Here is a 22,763-nt window from a genome sequence, read left to right as displayed (position 1 = left end):
AGTTTTAGCTTCCAATTTCCATCAGAAGAAACATTGAAATATTTGTTCTATGTTTCTGTCTACAGGCTGTTCTATATTTCAATAAACTATTAAAAAGGATTTGTAGTCTTACATGTCTTTTTCATTGTTGTGGGATAATTCGAAAAATTATTAGCGGTAATTTGGCATGATTTGGCAGCACTTGTCACGGAGATTTGACAAAAGAATGTTGACAAGCAGTAAGGAAAACAAAGTGCAGTAATAATATACCTTGGGTAATAATAGTAGGCAATATATGAAAAAAAAAATTGCGTCAAAAACAGTTTAGAAAGTGTGAATAAGAATAATACATAAAGTTAATGTAAAATATAAATTCACAAAGCATAATCAAATTAATGAGTGACAATGTCAGGTGGAGATTTTCTAATACCGCTTTGTAAAAACTTAAATGAGTGGGCCTTTGTGCCTTGTACTTTATTAGAACTTCCTTTAGATAAAGAAGGGAATTCGGTGAGGGAATATATTCCAAATGCAGTTTTCTCACTTGTAGAACCAACGCCTTTTACTACAGATACAAAATTGGTTGCTTTTTCTGAAGATGTACTGCGGGACTGCCTGAATATTGATCCCTGTGTAGCTTCAACGAAAGAATTCATCGATTTCGTAACAGGAAAGATCCTTCTTACCAATTCAATATTCCTTGCACACAGATACGCTGGTCACCAGTTTGGAAATTGGAAGAGACAACTTGGAGATGGAAGAGCTATATTTATAGGAGAGTATTTAAGCAGGTATAACAATATTGTAGAAAAAAATGCGTACTACCCTATTTTAGTGGCGCATACTTTCATTCATGAAATATTGCCTTTTCTTAGCAGGAAATGCTCTCTTACTGTCTTAGGGAGTGTTTCGTGGGTTAGGTTTTGCAGAAGGGGTCCAGAAGCACGTGCAAAGCAAAATTTACAGGAGAAATGGGATATAGTATACGTAAGACCGTCTGAGTTCCAGAAGAAGCTGGACGCTCATACTTTTAGGGATTATTCATTGAGTATCTACGAACTTAGAAAGGGGGTAACAAACCCACTTTCATTTACTTATCCACTGATACGAAAATAAGAAAGAACGTACCTATTTGCCCTTGTACTTTATATGCTATAGCGCATTACATTATATGCAACAAGGATTTTGGTCTGCATCATGATATAAATTTAAAAATATTTAACATTTTTCGAATCGAAATCAACAAAATTTATTCTAGAAAGTAAAAATAGAATGTTAAGCACATATAATGAAGACAACGCAGTGATTTAATTTGGTAACGTATAAATATATAATATGAAGTATCCTCGCGCACGGAAGACAGAGGGTTCTCATGTATACTATTACCGAGAAATGGATGATGCAAGTACTTTGATCTAACATAACGTAACCAAACCTAACCTAATATTAATAGGAATAAGCGAAATTATATATATATATATATATATATATATATATATATATATATATATATATATATATATATATATATATATTGGAAAATTATGCTGGATTCCTACACTAACATAATGTAACATAAACTAACCTAAGCTGTTGTGAACATAAATTACCAAAATTGTAACTTTTTTTTAATAATTCCTGGACCCCTTCTGCTAAACATTAGTCTGTTTCTTAAAGAAGTTGTATTAACGGGTGCAGATAGCCAGTAACACTGGAGATCTTATATGTGCATGTTTGGGGGAGATACCAAATATCAGCCAACAATTCTTGTATTCATGAAATATGAACTTGTCTTAGCAGGAAATGCACTCTTACTGCCTTAGAAAGTCTTTCTTAAGGATGGAGTGGCATTACTGGGTGCAATTTTAGAAGGGACGAGTATAACTAAAGTGTGCACACATTTGATATAAAAACTGGAGTGCGTAAAGGACGAATCAGCTTTAAAAAAACCAACCAATGTGGGCTAGGTTGTCACTAAAAGAACGGATCTTATTTAACCGATTACTAAGGACAAGAGCGCAGCAGAAGGGTTCGAGCTTTACCGAGAGGATTTCGTCCGTATGGAGATCTGAGTAGAAATACAAGCAAAACTGCCGCAGATGGTGGCCCCAGATAGAAGCCCACATGAATCCATTTTCAACGTTGTATTACAACTTACCTGTTCTTACTTTCATATATCTTACCTACAATTTCCCTTGTATCATTTCTGGCCTTCACTATTCCCAACCTCCGCCAAGTGAACTTTGTGGTTAACAAATACCGTGTGCGTGGGTTTCCTCCCACTTTCTTTATTCCACCATTTCATTCATCATCACAGTCTCCTTTAACCTAGCCGGCATAACGTGGGACGTAAAACACAATAATTTCATTTCATTTATTCACTATTAATCACAAATATTTATTATTTTCGTGCTTCTTTTGCTCTTTCCTACATCAATATAGAATTACAGCGCAAAATTAGAACCTTGGAACTGTTAAGTGTTGCAGCTGTACACTAGTAATTCATGACTTAAACAATGCGGGCGATTAAATATCATATCTTCCCAAAGGGTGAGGTTAAATTTACACTGAAGTTTCACCACCTGAGTGTGACGTAATGTTACGTGGTATTTAGTCCACTTTCCACACAACTTTATTGATTAAAAAAAGTGATTTAGCTAAGGTACGAAACATAGCTGAACGAATGAAGGTTGTTATAAGCCCCGCAGGGCTCGTTTTGTTCTACCTTGACCCCCATGATAATACAGCAGCATACATATCGTAAGTTAGTTAATAACACAGTGGGTTTGAAAGACTGTCAGATTAGGCTCTGCTGCCACCTACCTCACTTTATTGCATCAATCCGCGAACACGTACAGTCTACAATTTAACTTATATTTTCTCCGTTATTAATCACCCTACACATAAGACCTTTCTAACGTTTGTTACTCCTGTTAGAAAGGCCCTGTAATCGTAATAATGCAAATTGGCAACTCGAAATGAGAATTAAAAAAAAAAAAATCCAACTCTTCAGTACTTAAAAAAAAACGACTTAAAAGAAATATCCATTTAATTAAGCCGTTTTTTCAATTCTGACTCTTGAACTTGAAGCACTACTCCAGGATTTGCCTGGCGTGTTTTAAGGAAAACTAAAGGAATTTTCAGTCAGAACGGCTGGTCCAGGGATTTGAATCCTAAGTGTAATAGGGAATAGAATTACCCACCTCTGTTACTTTACAAAATTGTCTAGTGCCTTTTTTTAGAAATTGAAATTGAACTGATTGTCAGTGGTGCAAATCTGGAGGACAGATCGCGGATGTGACGTCATGCATTCCCTTCGTACGACATTTTATTTTTAAGTTTAGTTCAATGTCTCACGATTATACACCGAAGTTAAGGGAGACGGTGATCATGAGATGGATAATTGTGGTGATATGAGAAAAGTGGGAGGAAACGAGAGAACCCTTAATAAAGTCCGCTTGGCGGGAGATGGAAATAGAACCTGAGACTCCACGCACCACAAGTAAGCGCTCTATTACTGGGCCACCTCAACCCAACAAGGAAATTTCGGAGTTTCATACGTACAGTAGGATATGAATGCTTAAATTGTATTTTGAATAGAAATACGGCTTTAACTATATGTAAAGAAATAACACACATTTTTGCCCAATAAAATCCAATTTCAAGTGACTATAAAAAAATAGGTTTTTCACATCCCTAATTATTACATTAACAAAAATATTAACGATAGAGAAAAATAATGCTAATGTCCAGTAAGCTACCTCTACAAACACACTCTCTGGATGTTAAAAGATCAAAGTACAGGGTGATTAAAAAACGGGAAATTTTGAAAATTAAATAATTTCATAAAAACTTTTTTTTTAATTATTTCATTTCATAGTAAAAATAATGCCAGTTTAGAATACATACAATACAATTTATTTTTTTGAAGATTAAGATAATCTTTTGAAGCATTAGTTCACAAAATTGTCGTCGCATAACATGATCGTAGGGTTTCAGTTCCTGGACGATCTGCAACTTGTTGGATGCCATTCAAAGTCCTGCACTAATATTCTTCGAACACTGGAACTATGCAACTGTAAAGATGCTGAGTGACGACGGGTTAAGCGACGTGGACTTCTTATGACAGCATCTCGAACAGCTTGGATATTGTCTGGTGTACGAATGGTTCGTACACGGCCTGGAGGTTTCTTTTTCATTGCCTAGCCGGTTCGCTCGAAATTGCGTATCCATGTTTCAATTGGACGTGCTGATGGAATACGATCGTGGCGTCCTAAATTAAAATGACGGCGGGATTCTCTACGTGCCCCCTCCACACTCTCATTGTTCTTGTAAAACGCTTTGATCGCGAAAGCATGTTGCGCAACACTCCAAGCATTCATGATAACTAAATTGTAGGGTATCGTTGACAGGCCGGCGTACGTTATTAAGTGTTACCAAACGCCTAGTATTGCCAACACAACTTTCAAAATTCCCATTTCTTTGAATCATCGTGTATAAAGTTCGTCTTTTCATTATTATGCGATTTCAGGAAAAAGATAATGTTCCATATCTGAGTTAAAGCATTCGCTTTTATTAAAACTCAGAGTCAACCAAACTATCAAATTACTCAGCAGTTCCCCCGCTGAAACTGTCTGATCAAGTAAACAAAATATGCAGAATCACATCTAGTAATTAGAAATTGTAAATTAAAGACAACAAAGTATTAGCTACATACTCGAACTCTTTCTGTAATTAAATATGTATTAGCCTTGAGTTTTGTCTCACTTATACAACATTAAATAATCTCAAAATATTTCTTTTTAGTATACAACAGTGTATTCCTTTCCCAAAATAAAAAGTAGTGTCTATTTTGCAGATATATATTTGCAACAAAAATTACTTACATGCAGCCAGATTCTTGAAAGACTGCTGCATAAAAAATCCGTGTTTCATTGTCTAGCATCACACCGTTCAGCTGTGATCGAAAATGAAACAATTTTCCGCATTTTTTGATGAAAAGATCCAATATAATTCAATCAAAGATTTTCTTGTATGCCTTATATTTGGAGAACTACATATAGTGTAGCCAAACCCAAACTTTTGGGGCCGCGGTGGCTCAGTGGTAGAGCGTTCACCTCTGGTGCTTGGGGTCCCGGGTTCGATCCCAGCCCCCGCCAAGTGAACTTTGTGGTGGACAAACACCGTGTGCGTGGGTTTTCTCGGGGTTCTCCCGTTTCCTCCCACTTTCTTCATTCATTATTCATCATCACCGTCTCCTTTAGCCTAACCGGCATAATCGTGGGACGTAAAACTCAAAGATTTCATTTTTTTCATTTCATTTCCAAACCCAAACTATCACTTAACTCAGTATGATGTGCTTATTTCGTAGAAAATATTTGGTCTAGGAATTAATTCGTGCGGTTGGTACGCATACATTGAAGCTGTAGTACAAACACAAAATACATAAATACCTTAAGAAAAATATTGTCCATCGCTAGCCACCACTTTCGCCCATCTGTCAGGCAATGTACGGATTCCGTGGCGAACGAAGTCCTCATCCTTGGAAGCGATCCAGTCAGAGACCCATGTTTCGATATCTTCTGAAGAAGTAAACCGCTGTCCAATCAAATCGTTGTTCATGCAATCGAACAAGTAGTAGTCCGAATTAGCAACGTCTGGTGAATATGGCGGGTGGGGTAAAACTTCCCATCCGACATTTTCTAAATAGGTTTTGACCGGTTTTGCGACATGTGGGCGAGCGTTATCATGTTGAACAATAAGTTTATCATGTCTGTTCTCCCATTTTGGTCGTGTTCTGGCCAGAGCTTGCTTCAAACGCATTAATTGTCGTCGATAACGTTCTCCATTCATAGTTTCACCCGGTTGCAGCAGCTCATAGTACACCACACCTTTCATATCCCACCATATGCACAGCATAACCTTTGCACAGTGAATATCTCGTTTTGGTTGTGATGGACCTGGTTCACCTGGTTTCACCCAGGCCTTTTTTCGTTTAGGGTTCTCGTAATGGATCCACTTCTCATCACCCGTAATAATTCGATGCAGAAACCCCTTTCTGCTCTGTCGTTGAAGCAGCAATTCGCAAATGGTTTTTCGTCTTTCAACGTCTCTGTCTTTCAATTCATGTGGAACCCAATGTGACATCTTTTGAATCATTCCCATGGCTTTCAAGCGTTTGGAGACTGTTGTTTGATCAACGCCTAATGCTGCTGCAAGTTGTTCCTGCGTTTGGCACGAATCCTGCTCGAGCAATGCTGTCAATTCTTCGTCTTGAAATTTTTTTGGCTGTCCAGCTCGCTCTTGGTCTGCCAAGCCGAAATCACCACTTCTAAACCGTGCAAACCACTTCTGACACGTTCACTCAGCTAGAGCATGGTCACCATACACTTCCACCAAAATACGATGACTTTCAGTCGCACTTTTCTGCATGTTAAAGAAATGCAGCAGGACACCCCGCAAAAACACTTTATCAGGCACAAATTGCGCCATGTTCACTTAACTACAAACTGGTGTTGTTGACGCTTTAATCCACTGCCCTATACTACGAACGATACGCGATGACAGGGGTTGGCAACACATGTGTGGATACACGGAACTGTGGGACGCTCCGTTCGTTGCGCCATCTCTTGTCCACCCGCACGAATTAATTCCTAGACCAAATACTAAAACTCTATTTAGGGGCTGTTCAAAAATTTTGTGGCCCTGATCCAAGATCCATCATATTTCAATCAAAAATTTTCATGTACGCCTTATGTCTGGAGAGAACTACATATAGTGTAGCCAAACTCAAACTATCACTTGACTCAGTATGATGTGCTTATTCCCTAGAAGCTACGAAAACTCAAGTTAGGGGCTGTTTAAAAATTTTGTAGCCCTTATCCGAAAACTAATTTTTGACCATGATCGAAATCTTTTGATGCATTTTTTTAATCATTCCTAAAATGCTTGTTATGAAATGCATTTATTTTCAATATATAAAAATTCCAGTGAAGACAAATGGAAATAGGAAAAGAAAAACATAATAAGTAAAATATTGTCAATTAACTATAATAGCATGAAATAAAAATGTTTCTGTATTCACCTATCTTCATGTATAGATTGTCTTCTACTAACAACATTACGTTCATAGTTATTCGTTTAAAATGTATTGCCCATATTCATTGAAACGTGTAGCGGACAATTTGTTAGCCATAATTTAAATATAATTAAGTAAATCTTAAAATGTTCCTTTTAATTATAATTGTATGTTCTATATTACGTTTTTTCTTTGTTGTTCAGGAACGGGGATCACTGGGAACTTCAAATAAAAGGAGCTGGGAAGACACCGTATTCCCGAATGGACGATGGTCGAGCTGTTTTACGTTCTTCTATTAGGGAGTTCTTAGCTTCAGAAGCAATGCATTATCTTGGTATGCCTTTTTATATAGTTTTTAATTAACAATATGTGCGTAAATAAATTATAAAGTTTCAGATGTCTGTAAAAATTGAAGTTTACACTGAGTGATTGATGACGCTTTGTTACTCATCAACAGATAATTATAATTAAATAGTTTCATTTCATATAGTTTTAAGATATGACTGAAACTTTTAAATGCTGTTGAGTGCTTGGAACTTTTACGCGTAAGTGCGTTACTTGTATATTTTGTGACTTGAAAATATTGCTGGCGCCCCATTCAATATGGGAGTCAGAAGTTGACAGGTCCCCCAATTGATAGGCGTCCTGTAAGTTAAAATTCTGGTCATCTTAAAGAGCCCCTGAATGATTGAATGAGTTTGAGTTTAACGTCCCTGTCAGCAGCGAGGCTATATGAAACGTGGATAGGGATGCGCACGAGACGAGTCGAGACAGGATTTTCCTGACAAAATTCGAGTCGAGACACGGCTCTTCCAATAGAAATATATACATTTTTCGAGTCGAGACATCACTTTTACAGCACATTTTCGAGACGAGACAGCCACAAATCTTGTCTCGTGCGCATCCCTAAACGTGGACCTACTGACTAACGTGGAATCCGAACCGCATGAGCTCCCGCCGGGAATCGAACCCGGGTCTCCCACGCCTAAAGTGTGTTTGCTAAATGCTTAGCCACGAAAGAGCTCCGAATGATTGAATGAGTATGAAGGCGTGTGTTACGGATGACTAATATTATATACTGATATATTTATTGAATCATAATTCATTGTTTGGGGCCGCGGTGGCTCAGTGGTAGAGCGTTCACCTCTGGTGCTTGGGGTTCCGGGTTCGATCCCAGCCCCCGCCAAGTGAACTTTGTGGTGGACAAACACCGTGTGCGTGGGTTTTCTCGGGGTTCTCCCGTTTCCTCCCACTTTCTTCATTCCACCATTTCATTCATCACTCATCATCACCGTCTCCTTTAGCCTAACCGGCATAACCGTGGGACATAAAACTCAAAGATTTCATTTCATTTCATAATTCATTGTTGTGGGTGATATCTTTTTGATATTATTGTGAGTGATAAAACAAAAGTAGAGTATTTTATGGGCTTTTACAATTACACTCATTGAAATGTATATCTTAATGGAGAAAAAGTTCAAGTATTTTCCGTAAACCTATTCTCCCCGTTCAAAGAAGGGTCATTTTAGCTAGTTTCCTAATAAAACTTTAGGGGGACAAGTGCTTGTTAGATTTGTAATTTATCCTTTTGTTATAAGACCCCCAAAAAATAATAATGTATATAAAATATATCTTAATCTATGTTTAAAAGCTTATTCTTTTCCATTATTACTTTTTATAGAACAATATGATCTTATTTGGCAGTTTAAAAAAATAAAAATGAAATTTTTGAGTTTTACGTCCCACGATTATGTCGGTTAGGCTAAAGGAGACGGTGAGGATGAGTAATGAATGAAATGGTGGAAAGAAGAAAGTGGGAGGAAACGGGAGAACCCCGAGAAAACCCACGCACACGGTGTTTGTCCACCACAAAGTTCACTTGGCGGGGGCTGGGATCGAACCAGGGACCCCAAGCAGCGGAGGTGAACGCTCTACCACTGAGCCACCGCGGCCCCATTTGACAGTTTAAGTTCCTTGATTTAAATAAAATATGTAAGAAAAAGAGTAATTTATAAAGCAAATACAGGTACAGTCCGCAGCAAAAAGCCTGCAACACGAGCATGTAAGTTTATTGTAAAACTACGCCCTAACAGCGCCTTGGGAATCAACATAACGTCTAAGTGGCACGAATCACGCCAGGAGAAAACTCGGCTTCCTTCCCCTGCACACTTATTTTGGAGCAAAAGACTTCGTCGTTTCAGAATAAACTTACATGCTCATGTTGCAGTTTTTTTTTTCTGTGGACTGTACAAAGTTTAACAATAGAAAGTAGTTATAAGCAACAAAAAAGGTTTTTTCATCTTTTGCAGACACACTTTGTGATTTATCTTGGTTTTTGAGTCGTCAGTTAACTCTATCTAGAGGACCTTACTATCGCTTTGCTCGTTAAAACTCAGAGCAATGAAACGTAGAAAGTAGTCAAGTTGGATCCTGCTGCAGGTGTTTCTTGATGAAGTTTACGTCATTATGACTTTTTTTTTCTGACATACAGTAAACCGTTAATATCTTGTTCCTTCATCATACTTGTCCTCAACAACAGCAACAACAAAATTTTCGTAGGTTTTATCATTTTTGTAATTTTCATGCAGCTTTTCCATTTCATTATTTTATCATTGGACTTGTTCTCCTTGCTAGATCATGCAGAAGGACCGGAGTGAAGTGTGCACTTCTCGTTTCTTAAAGCTATTTTCAAAAGTTTAGTCCATATATATGCAAATCAGTGTTATAATTTTGTTATAATACTACACTATAGTGTTTAAAATAATTTCGTAGCAAAAAAAATTAAAATGTTAAAGAATTTGTAAGAGAATGTTAGAATGGTAAGTTCTGATGATCCCAGGATTAGAAACTATATTTTGGATTCCTATACGGCTATGCATTGGATTAAAAAAAATATGATGTAGTTCCGGGGGTGATCAGAAGGTAAGTTTACAAGATCTCCATATCGGTTGAGCAGGGTGTCTACAGGTTAAGAAAGTCAAGGGAAAGTCAAGAAATGAAACACTAGGTCGAGAATGTCAAGAAATTGCCCGGTAGGCCAAGAATTTGTGTTTTATATCCCAATTATGATATACAACTACGTGCAGATACACAGCTGCAGTGATGATGTAGCTGAGATACTGAGGATATTAAAATACTTTTTTTTTTTTTCTTTCAGGAATCAAAATCAATGTTAATAACGGAATGTCTACTGACTTGGGATTAGTCTGGAATTTACTTTTGAACCTGGAAAACGTGGAAATAACCCGGAATAGAAAGAGGAACCTGGAATTTTTAAAAGTTATTTTTTAAATATTATTTTTAAATTATTTTTATTTAATTTTGAAGTGTGCAGTCTGAACACTTAAAAAGAAATGGTAGATTTAAAGGCATTAATTGAGGCAAGGAAGTAAAACATTTTATAATTTAGTGCCGACACGAGACCTATTAGACTACTGGAATAAACATTTAGATTGGGTGGTCACTTCATGAGTTTTTTCGTTCTCTTTTTTTTATCTGTTCAATGATTATCCTTCCAGACGAGCAGATTATACACACTTTTCTGGTTCCTTAAGATTTCCTTTAAAGTTTTGTTCAATCAGGTGGCTGGAAATCTTGGAAGTCATTAAGAGAGCCTTAGAAATGATCACGCCTCTCAGAAAATATGTGAGTGGTGTCAAAGAAAGAAAAAAAAAAGTCCCCACAAACTAAGAACTTTGAAAAGAGTAAGATGAAAGCTAAAGTGGACTCTGAGAGATAAGACTGAGATGGTAAGATTAGGTAAATTAGATGTACAGTCTTTATTAATTATAGTTGCTAAGACAAAAGTGTAAAATACCTTTAGCTTTCATCTTAATCGACCATTGGTAGGGGATTAAAATAAAAATACCCTAAAATACTGTAGTACTTGGTCAAGAAAATTTGTAAAATCGTCAAGAAATTTGTATTCTCTAAACTTGTAGACACCCTGTTGAGGCACTTCTCACAGCGTGAGATGAGTTTGAAGACTTCCTTTGCGTGTCCAGGCACGTTGTCACGAAGTGTTTTGCTTCCTCGTGTGAAGCGAAGCAACAGCCTCCTAGGTACTTCCAAACGACATTCCCAGTTCGGCCATCAGATGGCGTAACACGATCCTCCTTGTATTGAATCAGCTCCTCCACGCAAGCTGTGTTCAAATCTGTTGAATCCGTGCTGAGTTGGTCACTGCGCACACCTCGTCGATGACGTTTTCTCTACCAGCCGCAAACTTTCGACACCATTCTGCGCCATCTTAACAAGACATTATAGTCTCTGTAAACCGCTACCAGCTGTCGTGAATTTCAGCCGTTATTACATGTTTCGCCCACAGAAATCGATTAATAACTGAGCGGACCTCTTCGCGAGACCAGTTTTCAGTTTTCCAAACGAGTCGCCATTTGTGTTTACCTACTACCAGTGCCACAACGTAGCGAGTGGCTGAAACTGTGCACAGTTGCCAACTTCATGTACCGTAACAGACGAAACTCCAGAAATATCGACCATGTAATCTTGGTTTTTAGTCCTCTCTGAGACTGTTAAGTTAAATATGAATACAGTCGTGGATTTTAGTTTAATGTTAGTTTACCTCCCCCCCCAAAAAAAAAAAAAAAAAAAAAAAAAAAAAAAAGCAACGTGCATAATTTCTTGTTTCTTTTCACGTTATTAAGTGCAAAGTGACGTAAATATACATAAATATAAGCTACTGAACATTTAATAAGGAATGCTGTTATATAAGAATCCAACTTTCTTTCAGTCGTCTTATACTGTGAATTCAAAATGCGTAAGAGTTATTTTAACATAACGAAACATCAGTATTATTCTTACATTCTAAATATTCGAATTTTCTTCCTGTTAAAAGGTAGGGAGAATAATTGAGCTTAAAATTTTTTTTTTTGGGGGGGGGAGGGGTCATATTTAAAAATAGAAGAACATTTGTGTTTAATTTAATGTCCCACGTTTATGCACCTGGTTAATATGAAAACAAGTGATAATAAGATGGAAGATGATGGTACAACGAAGAAAGTGGGAGGAAACAAGAGAACTCCGAGAACACCCACACTCATGGTATTTGTCCACCACAAAGTCCAGGGACCTCACGCACCAGAAATAGAAATAACATAGAAATCATTATATGTTTTGTAAAGATTCTTCTCATTGTGTTTGTATGTTTGTTTTGAATACTAATTACAGAGTTACTTGCTGAAGGACTTTACAGAAAATAAATTACAAGTTTTTTTTTTTTTTTTTTTTTTTCTTTTCAGTTTTCCTAACAAAAATATAGTTTTAAGAGCTCATCTTAGAAAAGAAAGAAAAGTAACTCGTCTTATGCGCAGCAAAATTCATTCAGGCTTCGGTTTATTTTCTGCTAGGTTGTTATACTGACATTGCAACTAAATGCAATTTTACTTTGTGTCCTGAAACATAATTCCCTCTCAACCTCCTATACAAAAGACGGGTGGCATGAATCACATGTTATACCAGAAAACAGCAGAAGGTTTTCAAATATTCTTGCTTTTATTCAGGTGAATTTAATGAGTTTTTCATAAATTACTTCTTAGTGTGGCTGCAAAGAAGTTAACTGGACTATTTTGAAGACACTCGAATTAGTAGTGAAACAATTAGCAAATCTCGTGAAGAGATTATTAATTATTGTCGTGTGTTTGTAGCTACTCTAATTTCCCTACTTCCATCATTTACTTTATCGTTCTAGATTAAGAATATAAATAATGTCTCACAGTTGCGACTTAAAATTACCGTAATTTTCTGTATTGTAGCTATTTTGTTTCTCTACAACGAAATTATCATATGTATATTGCAATATTATCGCTCAATTTTCCTCCTACCATTGTGGTAAAAAATCATGGAAAAAGAGCAAGACCTAAAGAGAATTCGTAAGGATCTAGGGTCATTTTTTGGACAGTCTCTGGAAGGCAGTTTCACTTTTTTATAACCAGAACTGTACACGAATAGTAGATGTAATAGTCCCCTGATTGGGAAAAATCTAGTTGCTTTTTTTACATTATATATAGACCGCAAAATTTGTAAATCTTGGACAACTTGAAAAAGTAAAGAAATTCGTGCTTGCCAAATAAATAGGAACCTTGTTGTCCCGCATAAACGGTAATGACTTTTGTTCCCGCCTCAGAATTGTTTAAATCGGAGCCGCGGTGGGTCAGTGGTAGAGCGTTCACCTCTGGTGCGTGGGGTCCTTGGATCGATTCCAACTCGCGCCAAGTGAGCTTTATTGTGGACAAATACCGTATGCATGGGTTTTCTCGGGGTTCTCACTTTCTTCATTCCATCATTTCTTTTATTTCTTATCGTCATCGTCTCCTTGAGCCTAGCCGGTATAACCGTAAGCCGTAAAACATAAAGTTTTCATATTTCAAAATCGTTTAATAAAGTTCCCGACATTCGCATTTTTATTATGTAAACTATGGCTTCTAGGAGATTGGACATCCACTCTACAACTCAGATTTACCACTGCAGCGTTGGCAATAACAGCTGCGTAATTTGGAGCATTGTCATGCATGACGACTGATTTAAATGATTTTCTTCAAGAAAAATTGACGCAGTTAGGCATTGAAATGGATACATTATCTCTTTCATAGATGGCACTGTATGTCATAAAGGGCATATTACCACTGGCGCCATATCTTAATGATAGGCCAGAAACTTTTGAAAGTACTTTTGTACGTTGCTTTGAACTTCAAATGCGTATAGCGGATTTCCATTGTAGCAGCATTCATGACGGCTGTAATATAATTGCCACGACTTACGAAATGACCCTCGTATATGTAAAAGCAAATTACGTATCCAAAAACAAAAATGAAAATATTATCACACAACAGTGAAACTAAGTATATTTTAGTATATTTTAAGCACTTTCGCTCACAACTTTATAAGAAGGATAAAAATAAAAAGAAATTAAACTGTAAAGGGCACAGAGGTAACATGTGCAGGGTGCATACCGTAGCAAAATACAGGTGGAAAATCGAGAGAATTTAGTGGAGGAAGACACAAGTAATGGAACCAGCTATTCAGTAAGAGTGCGGAAGAGAGAGGAAGTAATAAATGGAGTAATTTATATATTAAATAATAACGACAGTAATAATAGAAGTGAATAAAACATCAAATATTAATTATAATAACTGATACATGTAATACTAAGAAGAAATGAAAGTAATAGTAAATAATAACAAGAACAACATTGATTTAGTGATTCTTGAAGAAATAAAAACAGAACTATAGATACTTTTCAATTTAATGGTAACACCTGAAAAAGTTCAACTTACCTAATTAGTATGTCGTTTGACCATGTTTGGCCCTCAGAACACCTCTGATGCGGTTTGGAATGGAGTCATAGAGGTCGTGAATGGTAGTAAGTGAAATATTACACTTTTCCGCGTGCAATGCATCACTCAGTTCTGTGGGAGAAGATGGAGGCGGAAATCTGTTCCGGATTCGTGTCTCCAAAACGGACCATGGAACATGTTCAACTTCATCCCGGTGTTTCTCAAGCCACGCCACAACGGCTTATACTGTGTGAAGGGGTACTATCGTCCTGAATGCTCAAGGCACCGGCTGAGAGTCCTGAAATATACATCCTTACTCAGATACAACGTCTGAACCATAAGTTCCGTAGATGGCAACATAATCACAGGCAGTGACGTCACTAGTAAGCATCATTACAGCAGTATTTTATTGCCCACAGGATTACAGAACTGCCCTGTATTTGACGACTAGGCAGAGATACTGTGCGTCATGTTTCTTCGGGAGTCCGCTACACGTAAACACGGCCTGTGGTTTGAAATAAGGTAAATGATTATTCATCCGACCCTATCACATGTTTCTAGGCATCGGCAATTCATGTTACATGTTCACGGCACCATTGGCGTCGTGCTAAAGGGTTATAGTCCATTATCAGCGGTTTCGTTCATGCAACCTGACCCGTATATGACTAGTCATGTAACATGCAGCGAACTGTGATTGTCGACATATGTCTCGGAGGTTATGCGTGAGTTCCTTCGTCATTTCCACTGCAGTCGCACGAGAGTTCTGAGTAACTGTCCGCTTTAATCTTCGGTGGGACCTGTCACTCAGTTTTTTCTTTCGATCACTATTGCTCTTCGCCAATGTGGTTTTCCCATGAGTTTTGTAGGGCGTCATCATCTTGGACATTGTCCTTCACGGTGCCCAACAGTGGTGCTACTTCCGTGACGCTCGCGCCACCTAACCGAGCGCGAACAGTTTGCTCTGTTTGTATATTAGAGAGATCAGTCAGTTCACTCTGTCGCCGTCTACTCATACGGGAAGGTCCCACAAGTTGTCGTTCAAATCTGATTGCCACATAGCACATTTGATAGGGCATCATGGGAAATGAAAATAAGCAGAATTTAAGGTGCTATGGATCAGAAGGATAGGAGCCACGAGGCTTCAAAATTTGAATGTCCAAGAAATTGTATCATGGAATTATGTACACTCATGTCCAAAATGATTGTCATATGTATAACTGTCTTCTTGTAAGAATATAATTTGATAATGATGTTGCAGGACACTTTTAATACTGATACTATGTGTATAATCGGGAAATGTATATTTGTGGTAAATTTCACAGGGAAAGAATTATAAATACGAAAATTAGAATGAGTAAAACAAAATCTTTCTAAATGGAGAAGAAAGTTTTATCTTCGTTTTATTGTTCTTATTTACTGCTCTTTAGACATGAAATTTGCCACATGCATGTCTTTGCCGATTATACACATACTAACATTATAAGAAATACCGGACGAATTCGTTATCAAATTATATTCCTAGAACAACAAATTTATAGACATGCGACAATAATTTTGGACATGAGTGTACCATTATGTATTGTGGTATCATGGAATATCTTGAAAACCGTTAAAGCAATCAAAACAAAAATTGCACAATATAATGAGAACAAGATGCCCTATCGAAAACCACAAACAGTGTTGCTAACTCAGCATAAAATATTTTGTTTGAAATAGCACCATATACAAGTATGCACATTTAGAATGCACTATTATCACTAAACATAACAGCGAAGTGTAGGGGTACAATGTTGCACACGGTTGAAGCTACGTATGCTGAAAACGTACAATGGAGAAGTCTGATATTTGGTAACAGATGGTAATAAAGGAATCTGGGTCTCATACTATGAATTTAGTTCAAATGCATAACACCAATAGTATAACATAGCAGTATCACAAAAAATTTATGCATTTGAAAAACAAAATTGAGTGATGCCATTTTTACGTCCTGTGTCAGCTCCAAAGCTATATAGGACGAGACCTATAGTGTAAAATGGGATCCGAACCACTATGAAAGGGAAAGATAACAATGAAATATAAGGTGAAAAGTACAACGAAAATATGTCCGACGAGGGATTGGAACCCGCGATCCCTAATATGTCGGTTCACGGCTATCCGGGCCGACTAAAAACGAAATCAGGTACTAATAAAATAATTATATTTCTAAGTGAATATGGTAATATTACAGTGTACAAAGATAATCATATGGTATGTGAGGAGAGGAAATAAAAGAATATGTTACTTAATACGAAAGACATAAACCAAGAAAGTACTCTTCCGAATATTGATAAGATTATCTAGAGAAATAGTTTACAGAATATGTGCCTTTTTCCTTGCGTGCATCATTTTGTTTTCGCGAGTTTTCTTCTTTCTTACCGGGGCTACAGAAGTATTATGCAAAACCCTCACCTTTTTTCTAATGCATTCCTTTATTACCATCGGTCGCCACATATACTTCTCCATTCAACATTTTCAGCACACGTAGCTCTAACAATGTACAACACTGTGCCACTACACTTCTCTGTCACGTTTAGTGATAATAGTGCAGTCTAAATCTGTGCACACTTATATATGGTGCTATTTCAAACAAAATATTTTATGCTGAGTTTGCAACACTGCTTCACCTATGGCAACACTGTTCGTGGTTTTCGATAGGGTATTTTGTTCTCATTATATTGTGCAACTTTCGTTCTGATTGCTTTAAAGGTTTTCAAGATATTTACTTTAAACGTACATAATTCCATGATATAATTTTTTGGATATTCAAATTTTGAAGCCCCGTAGCTCCTATCCTTCTGGTCCATAAAACTTTAAATTTTGTTCATTTTCATTTCTTATGATGCTCTAGCAGATGTGCTATGCGGCAATTAGATTGAGCGACAACTTGTAGGACCTTCCTGTGTCAGTTTAGTGCACACTGCAATTCTACTCCTCACATAGTGCGGAGTTTGTCGTAACAGATTATCACCAACATCCCGGCACTGCGGCCACTGCGTGACCGATGTCAGATCAGTCATTTGACGTGTTTTCAACTCCAGTTCTTTTTTTTTTTTTAATTTAATTTAATTAATAGGTATCTTTATATCTTCATGACTTCACAGGTAAGCGGTCAAGTTAAATGAGTGGCCAAATTGACAGGTTTCAATGTAGTTTGTATTAGTGGTAGTCTGTAAACGTAACATACAACATAATGAAATTATAGTACTCCAGATGATTAGATTGCTTTTAACATTATTCGTTGTTTTTACGTCTGAATAATGTGATTTTTATATTCTATGCATTCCTTGAAGTCATACCATTGTTTTGCGAATGATAAGTTAAGGAAAGTTTTTATTATTATTATTATTATTATTATTATTATTATTATTATTATTATTATTATTATTATTATTATTATTATTATTATTATTATTATTAATTTTAAAATAGAAAAGGATGTAAAACATTCAGAAATAATTTATCCAAATTAAAATTGAAGTTTGTTGTCTTTCTCATTGAAGAATCTCTTATTTGGAAAAATATAGAGACTCTTTTTAAATAAGAAATTGTTTAGTACAGCATATAGGAAAATTGCCAACATTCGTAAATCTTCCTTTATTTATCAAAATTGAAGTATCTTACTTCGCATATTTTCCTAGAAGATATAGCCCTCTCTGCTGCTGGTCTAGTGGCTAGCGCGCGTCCTTGTTGCATGGAGTCCTTGATTCATTTACTAATGTGAAAGCCTCGAAATTTGAACGTTTTATTGTGATTCGGAGACCTTAATCTGGGTAGGTCCACGTCTTAGATAGCCTCGGTGTTAAAAGAGATTCCCAACTTAAACCAACTCTCCAACCTAAATAGAACGAAATTCTTCGAGTATTGTGAATCACGTCAGATTAGAGCAGTAAAGAAAGATATTATACCAGAAACACACTCTTCCTTTATTAGTTGTTTTAATCCTGGAGTACAAAGATGGGGTCAATTTGACCCCAAAGTGACATTTTGTAGTTTTTTGTGCGTTGAAAATTTATGCTGAAATGATCTGCTAGGAATTCTTCTACAAGTGTCTCTTTAATAATTTTGTATACTTAAGTAAGGTTCGTAGATTTTAATTTGTTTATTTACAGAAATGGTGAATGGGATCAAATTGACCCCATCGTCAATGGGCAATCAGAGAATAAATGAAAGTTTTTAATCTAACGTAACCTAACAGGTATTCTTGCAACTGGTTAGGTTAGTTTAGGTTAGGTTATTGTTATAGAAATAGCCTGGTAGGTCACCAGTCAGATGAATACTAATTATTCTTATAAAATGTTAGTGTTTTCGTAATTCTTTTTCCCTTAAAGTTTTGTGCTATTTTAAACATTCGTAATGTTGTGAAAATTGTTTTGCCGTTTCTAATAAGTGTTCATTGCCAGTTTATCATTTGACCAATTTACTTTCCCTAAACCTATGGTGTCAAAATGACCCCATCTTAGGCATTTAAGTAACATTTTGATCTTACTACTCGAAGGGTTAAACTTCTACATCTAGAATTCGACATTTCTCTCTATCGTTTTTAGGATTTCGTCGTGTACTGTAATTTTGAACTCACGATCGTTTCGCTGATTCAATCGCTGGATTCCAAAGTTCGATTCCCGCTAGGGGCACTCGGTCGAAAAAGCGTAAAACCTTTTTCAGGTCAGTCACCCTGAATAAAGTTTTCCTGGTTTTTCCTTATTCACACCAGGCAAATGCTGGGGTGGTACCTAACTTATAGGTCCCAGGCCACATCCTTCGTTCCCTGTCCTCGGATAGTGTGCTCGCCGAGGGACGTCATTCCTCAGATGTGTCGAGCTAAATGGCCATCGATGCCGAAAGCCTAAATTCGCCAGATTCCTCAGGGTCTGTCTAAAAGCAAAATATCACTACCATGTTTCTGCTCTCATACGGACCCTGAAGAAGCTGTCAATAAGTTGAGCGAAACGACCATCTTTTGAAAATTACAAAACGATATAATATTCGAAAACCATAGCGAGAAATGTTGGACATTCTTTCTTTAAATATCTATTTACGAATCTCAATCCAAAACTAACCTAAATTTATCTTTTGCTGAGAAAATTGAGTAAGTCCTATGAACGGTTTCTTCCATGATGAAGGAATACATAAATAAACAAGAAAAATGTGGTTTCCGTATACGTTAATAAATTCTATTAATTTTATTGTTATTTTTTTAAAGGTGTGCCAACGACTCGAGCAGCTGCCTTGGTAGTTAGTGAAGATCTTGTGGAACGAGATGAACTCAGAAATGGAGTGTTACGTAAAGAACGAGCTGCTATGGTCCTTCGTCTGTCGCAGACCTGGTTTAGAATCGGTTCTATCGAAGTTCTGTCGAAAAACAAAGAACTTATTTCATTGAAAAAACTGGTTGACTTTATTATTTGTATGTTCTACCCAGACTGTACGTGCGACCTCAGGGGTTACATCAATTTCATCTACAAAGTGTGCACAAGCAATGCAAAACTAGTCGCCCAGTGGCAGATGTTTGGGTTTACTCACGGCGTTCTTAACACGGATAATATTAGTTTACTTGGTTTAACGATGGATTATGGGCCGTACCGCTTTATGGACGAGACAGATCTGGCGATGGTGTCTAATCTGTCGGACAGCGCGGGAAGATATGCATTCAACAAGCAACTTGATGTAGTATTTTGGAACCTTAAGAAGTTCATTGAAGCCATGGAGCCATTGATCACTCGCGAACAGTGCGATCGTATCATCAAAGAATTGGCCTCCTACCGCAGTGATACTGAAACCATGAAAATTGGTAATTTTATGCTTAAGTTGGGGCTTCCAGATTTCAAAGAACCATCTTTTGTTGATATGCTGCTGAAAATGATGGACCAAACAGGAGCAGATTTCACAATGACGTTTTATCAACTCATGGAAATCGATGTGGCTGATTTGGATTGTCCGAGCGTAGTAGAGAAATACTGGGCGCTTGAAAAGTTGTCAAAACACGATAGCTATCTGACGTTTGTTGCTGATTACAGGGATCAGTTGAAACGTTACGAAATTGGTGAAGCATCGCGAAAAGCGCAAATGAAAAGAATGAACCCGAGATACGTTTTAAGAAATTGGATGCTGCAGCAGGCGATTGAAAAAGCAGAGCAGAACGATTTCAGTGAAGTGCAGTTTCTTTTGGAAGTTATTCGAAAGCCATATGAAATTCAGGAAGCCGCTGAAACAAGAGGTTTTGCAAGTCCACCACCAAAATGGGCTTCGAAAATTAAAATAAGTTGTTCCAGTTGAACAATGCAAATATATATCTAATGGTCGCATTTGACAAAATTGTGAAACTTTGAAAGATTTTAGCCATTATTTTAAATACTATGAAAATTGTATATACTTATTTTTTGGTCATACATATACTAAAGAGAAGTGTTTTTACATATATATATATATATATATATATATATATATATATATATATATATTGATGTAAATTATATTTCTGCATGAAACAGTTATATGTATCAAATTTATAGTAACTCGTTTATTTGTTATCATTATTAGGAAATTAATTTTTAAAATGTACCAGTTTTTAATTTTTACAAAACATTAGTGCAAAAATATTGTGTTTTGTGGTGCCTATTTACATTGTTTTTTTAGAGAAAATTTATTACTTGTTAGAAGTGTTTTTGAAAATAAATAATAATTATTTTATTAGAACTTGTTTTTTAATATGATTTATCGTTTGTAGGGAGCAGAATACTTACTTTGTATTAGTATAGTTTCTTTTCTGTCGTGAGTGTTTGCTTGTTGTGATACTCCTATTTATCACTTTAAGCTACATGAGATTTGCACCTAGAACTTAACGTGTGATCCAACCTACAAGTTACCCTATTTAGATCGAACCAGGTCTCTCGCATAGAAGGCGAGAACGATAACCATTTACCCATGGAGGAACTCAATATGAGTGTAGGGATATCTTTGGTAAAATAACTTTTCCAACTCAGAGGAGAAACAAAGAAACATGGTAAAATAACTTTTCCTAATCGAAGAAAAAAATCCATGGTTAAAAGATACTTTTTTTTTCAATCAAAGGAGAGATATAGTACATGGTAAAATAGCTTTTCTAAGTCAAAGAAGAAACAAAATACATGGCCAAATACCTTTTCCCAATCGAAAGAGAAATAAAATACATGGTAAAATAACTTTTTCCAATCAAAGGAGAATGAAGTACGTATATAGCAAAATACATATTTAAAGAGAAATAAACTACAAGGTTTCAAAACCATACGTGTCAGTAAAATACATAAATCACTACTATATGTACACTCCGCCATCATTAGTAGGTTACCTACCACAAATTGAGAAGCTTCGATGTGATACGGTCCTCAGCTGACTTCGTCTTGATGTAACAATTGCCTGTTTTAATGCTGTCTATCAATTGTAGTCCTTTCTCTCCGTCTTTCTTCTTCTGTATCTTCTATCACATCTATCAGGGTACATTTCTTTCGCAGTGTTCCACCCAATTTGTCTTATTTTTAATTACATTCAGCATTGTTCTACCTTTCCTTAGCGCTTTCTCGTTGATTTTCTGTTCGATCCAATTCATTTTCTTAACCCAGAATTACAAAATATTTGCATCATTGTTCGTCGCTTTAGTATTGTGTTCATGTTTCTACTTCATAGAGTACAATACGTCACCAAGTCATTTAATGACTTCTCTTAACTCTTTATTCAAAGGGTCACACAATGTACTTTTCTTCTTAAATGTATTTTTGCGCCATTCCTATCCTTCATTTATTTCAGTTCGCATTTCGTACTTTTTTGTACTAATATTACCGAAAACTAGTCTGGAATTCTTTCTTGTCTCTTCATAATTAATACAGACTCTTGCTCCGTTCTAAAATCATTGCATATGTCGTCTTAATGTACATTTTTACCCCGTGTCCTTCTAACATTAATTTTCGAATGAGATTCCGCAACATGAAATACCCACAAATTATGTACACCTATTTCTTGTACTGAAATGCTGTCTTTCCTATGTAGTACACGATACTTAGAGGCACGAGTTTTTCGCGATGCACGATGAAACGACATGCTTCAGAATTAAGTAATTTTCAGTTTCGTGGCGTTTTATGATATTCTGTGTGTATTTTCATTAGTTTCCGTTGCGCGATAAAACGCGAAATTGGCAGTTTTGCGCAAAATTCTAACAATATGTGAAATTTTAAATATACGTTTTCGATAATTTAAAAAAATACCAGTTTTCCGCTAACAACGGTAGAACGTGGCGTGAACGATGCATTTTGGGTGATTCGGCCACAGCTATAGAGAACATTTTTTGATTTTGAGTTTAGCGTCCCTTTCAGCAGCGAGGCTATGTAGGACCTGGATCTACTGAT

General features: G+C 36.5%; 1 protein-coding gene across 1 annotated transcript; it reads left to right on the top strand.

Moving 5' to 3' along the window:
* The first annotated feature begins 194 nt into the window (after window positions 1-194).
* On the top strand, window positions 195-21,070 carry LOC145684398 (protein nucleotidyltransferase YdiU-like). Its single transcript, XM_081756687.1, has 3 exons — window positions 195-770; window positions 7,261-7,391; window positions 19,589-21,070. Exons 1-3 carry the CDS (start codon window positions 385-387, stop codon window positions 20,659-20,661), a joined length of 1,590 nt encoding a protein of 529 aa, XP_081612813.1. The 5' UTR covers window positions 195-384; the 3' UTR covers window positions 20,662-21,070.
* The last annotated feature ends 1,693 nt before the right edge of the window (window positions 21,071-22,763 follow it).

The sequence above is a fragment of the Thermobia domestica genome, chromosome 1 (genome assembly GCF_964235325.1).
Source record: "Thermobia domestica chromosome 1, izTheDome1.hap1.1, whole genome shotgun sequence".
NCBI lineage: Eukaryota > Metazoa > Arthropoda > Insecta > Zygentoma > Lepismatidae > Thermobia > Thermobia domestica.
The sequence above is the reverse complement of the archived record's forward strand: the minus strand, read 5'-3'. Positions and strand labels throughout refer to the sequence as shown.

Excerpts from the sequence above, each read along its gene's own strand:
- LOC145684398 (XM_081756687.1), top strand. The coding sequence starts at position 385 with ATGTCAGGTGGAGATTTTCTAATACCGCTTTGTAAAAACTTAAATGAG. Across the intron at positions 771-7,260 it reads ATAGGAGAGTATTTAAGCAG|GAACGGGGATCACTGGGAAC; the intron begins GTATAACAATAT and ends TTTGTTGTTCAG. Across the intron at positions 7,392-19,588 it reads AGAAGCAATGCATTATCTTG|GTGTGCCAACGACTCGAGCA; the intron begins GTATGCCTTTTT and ends ATTTTTTTAAAG.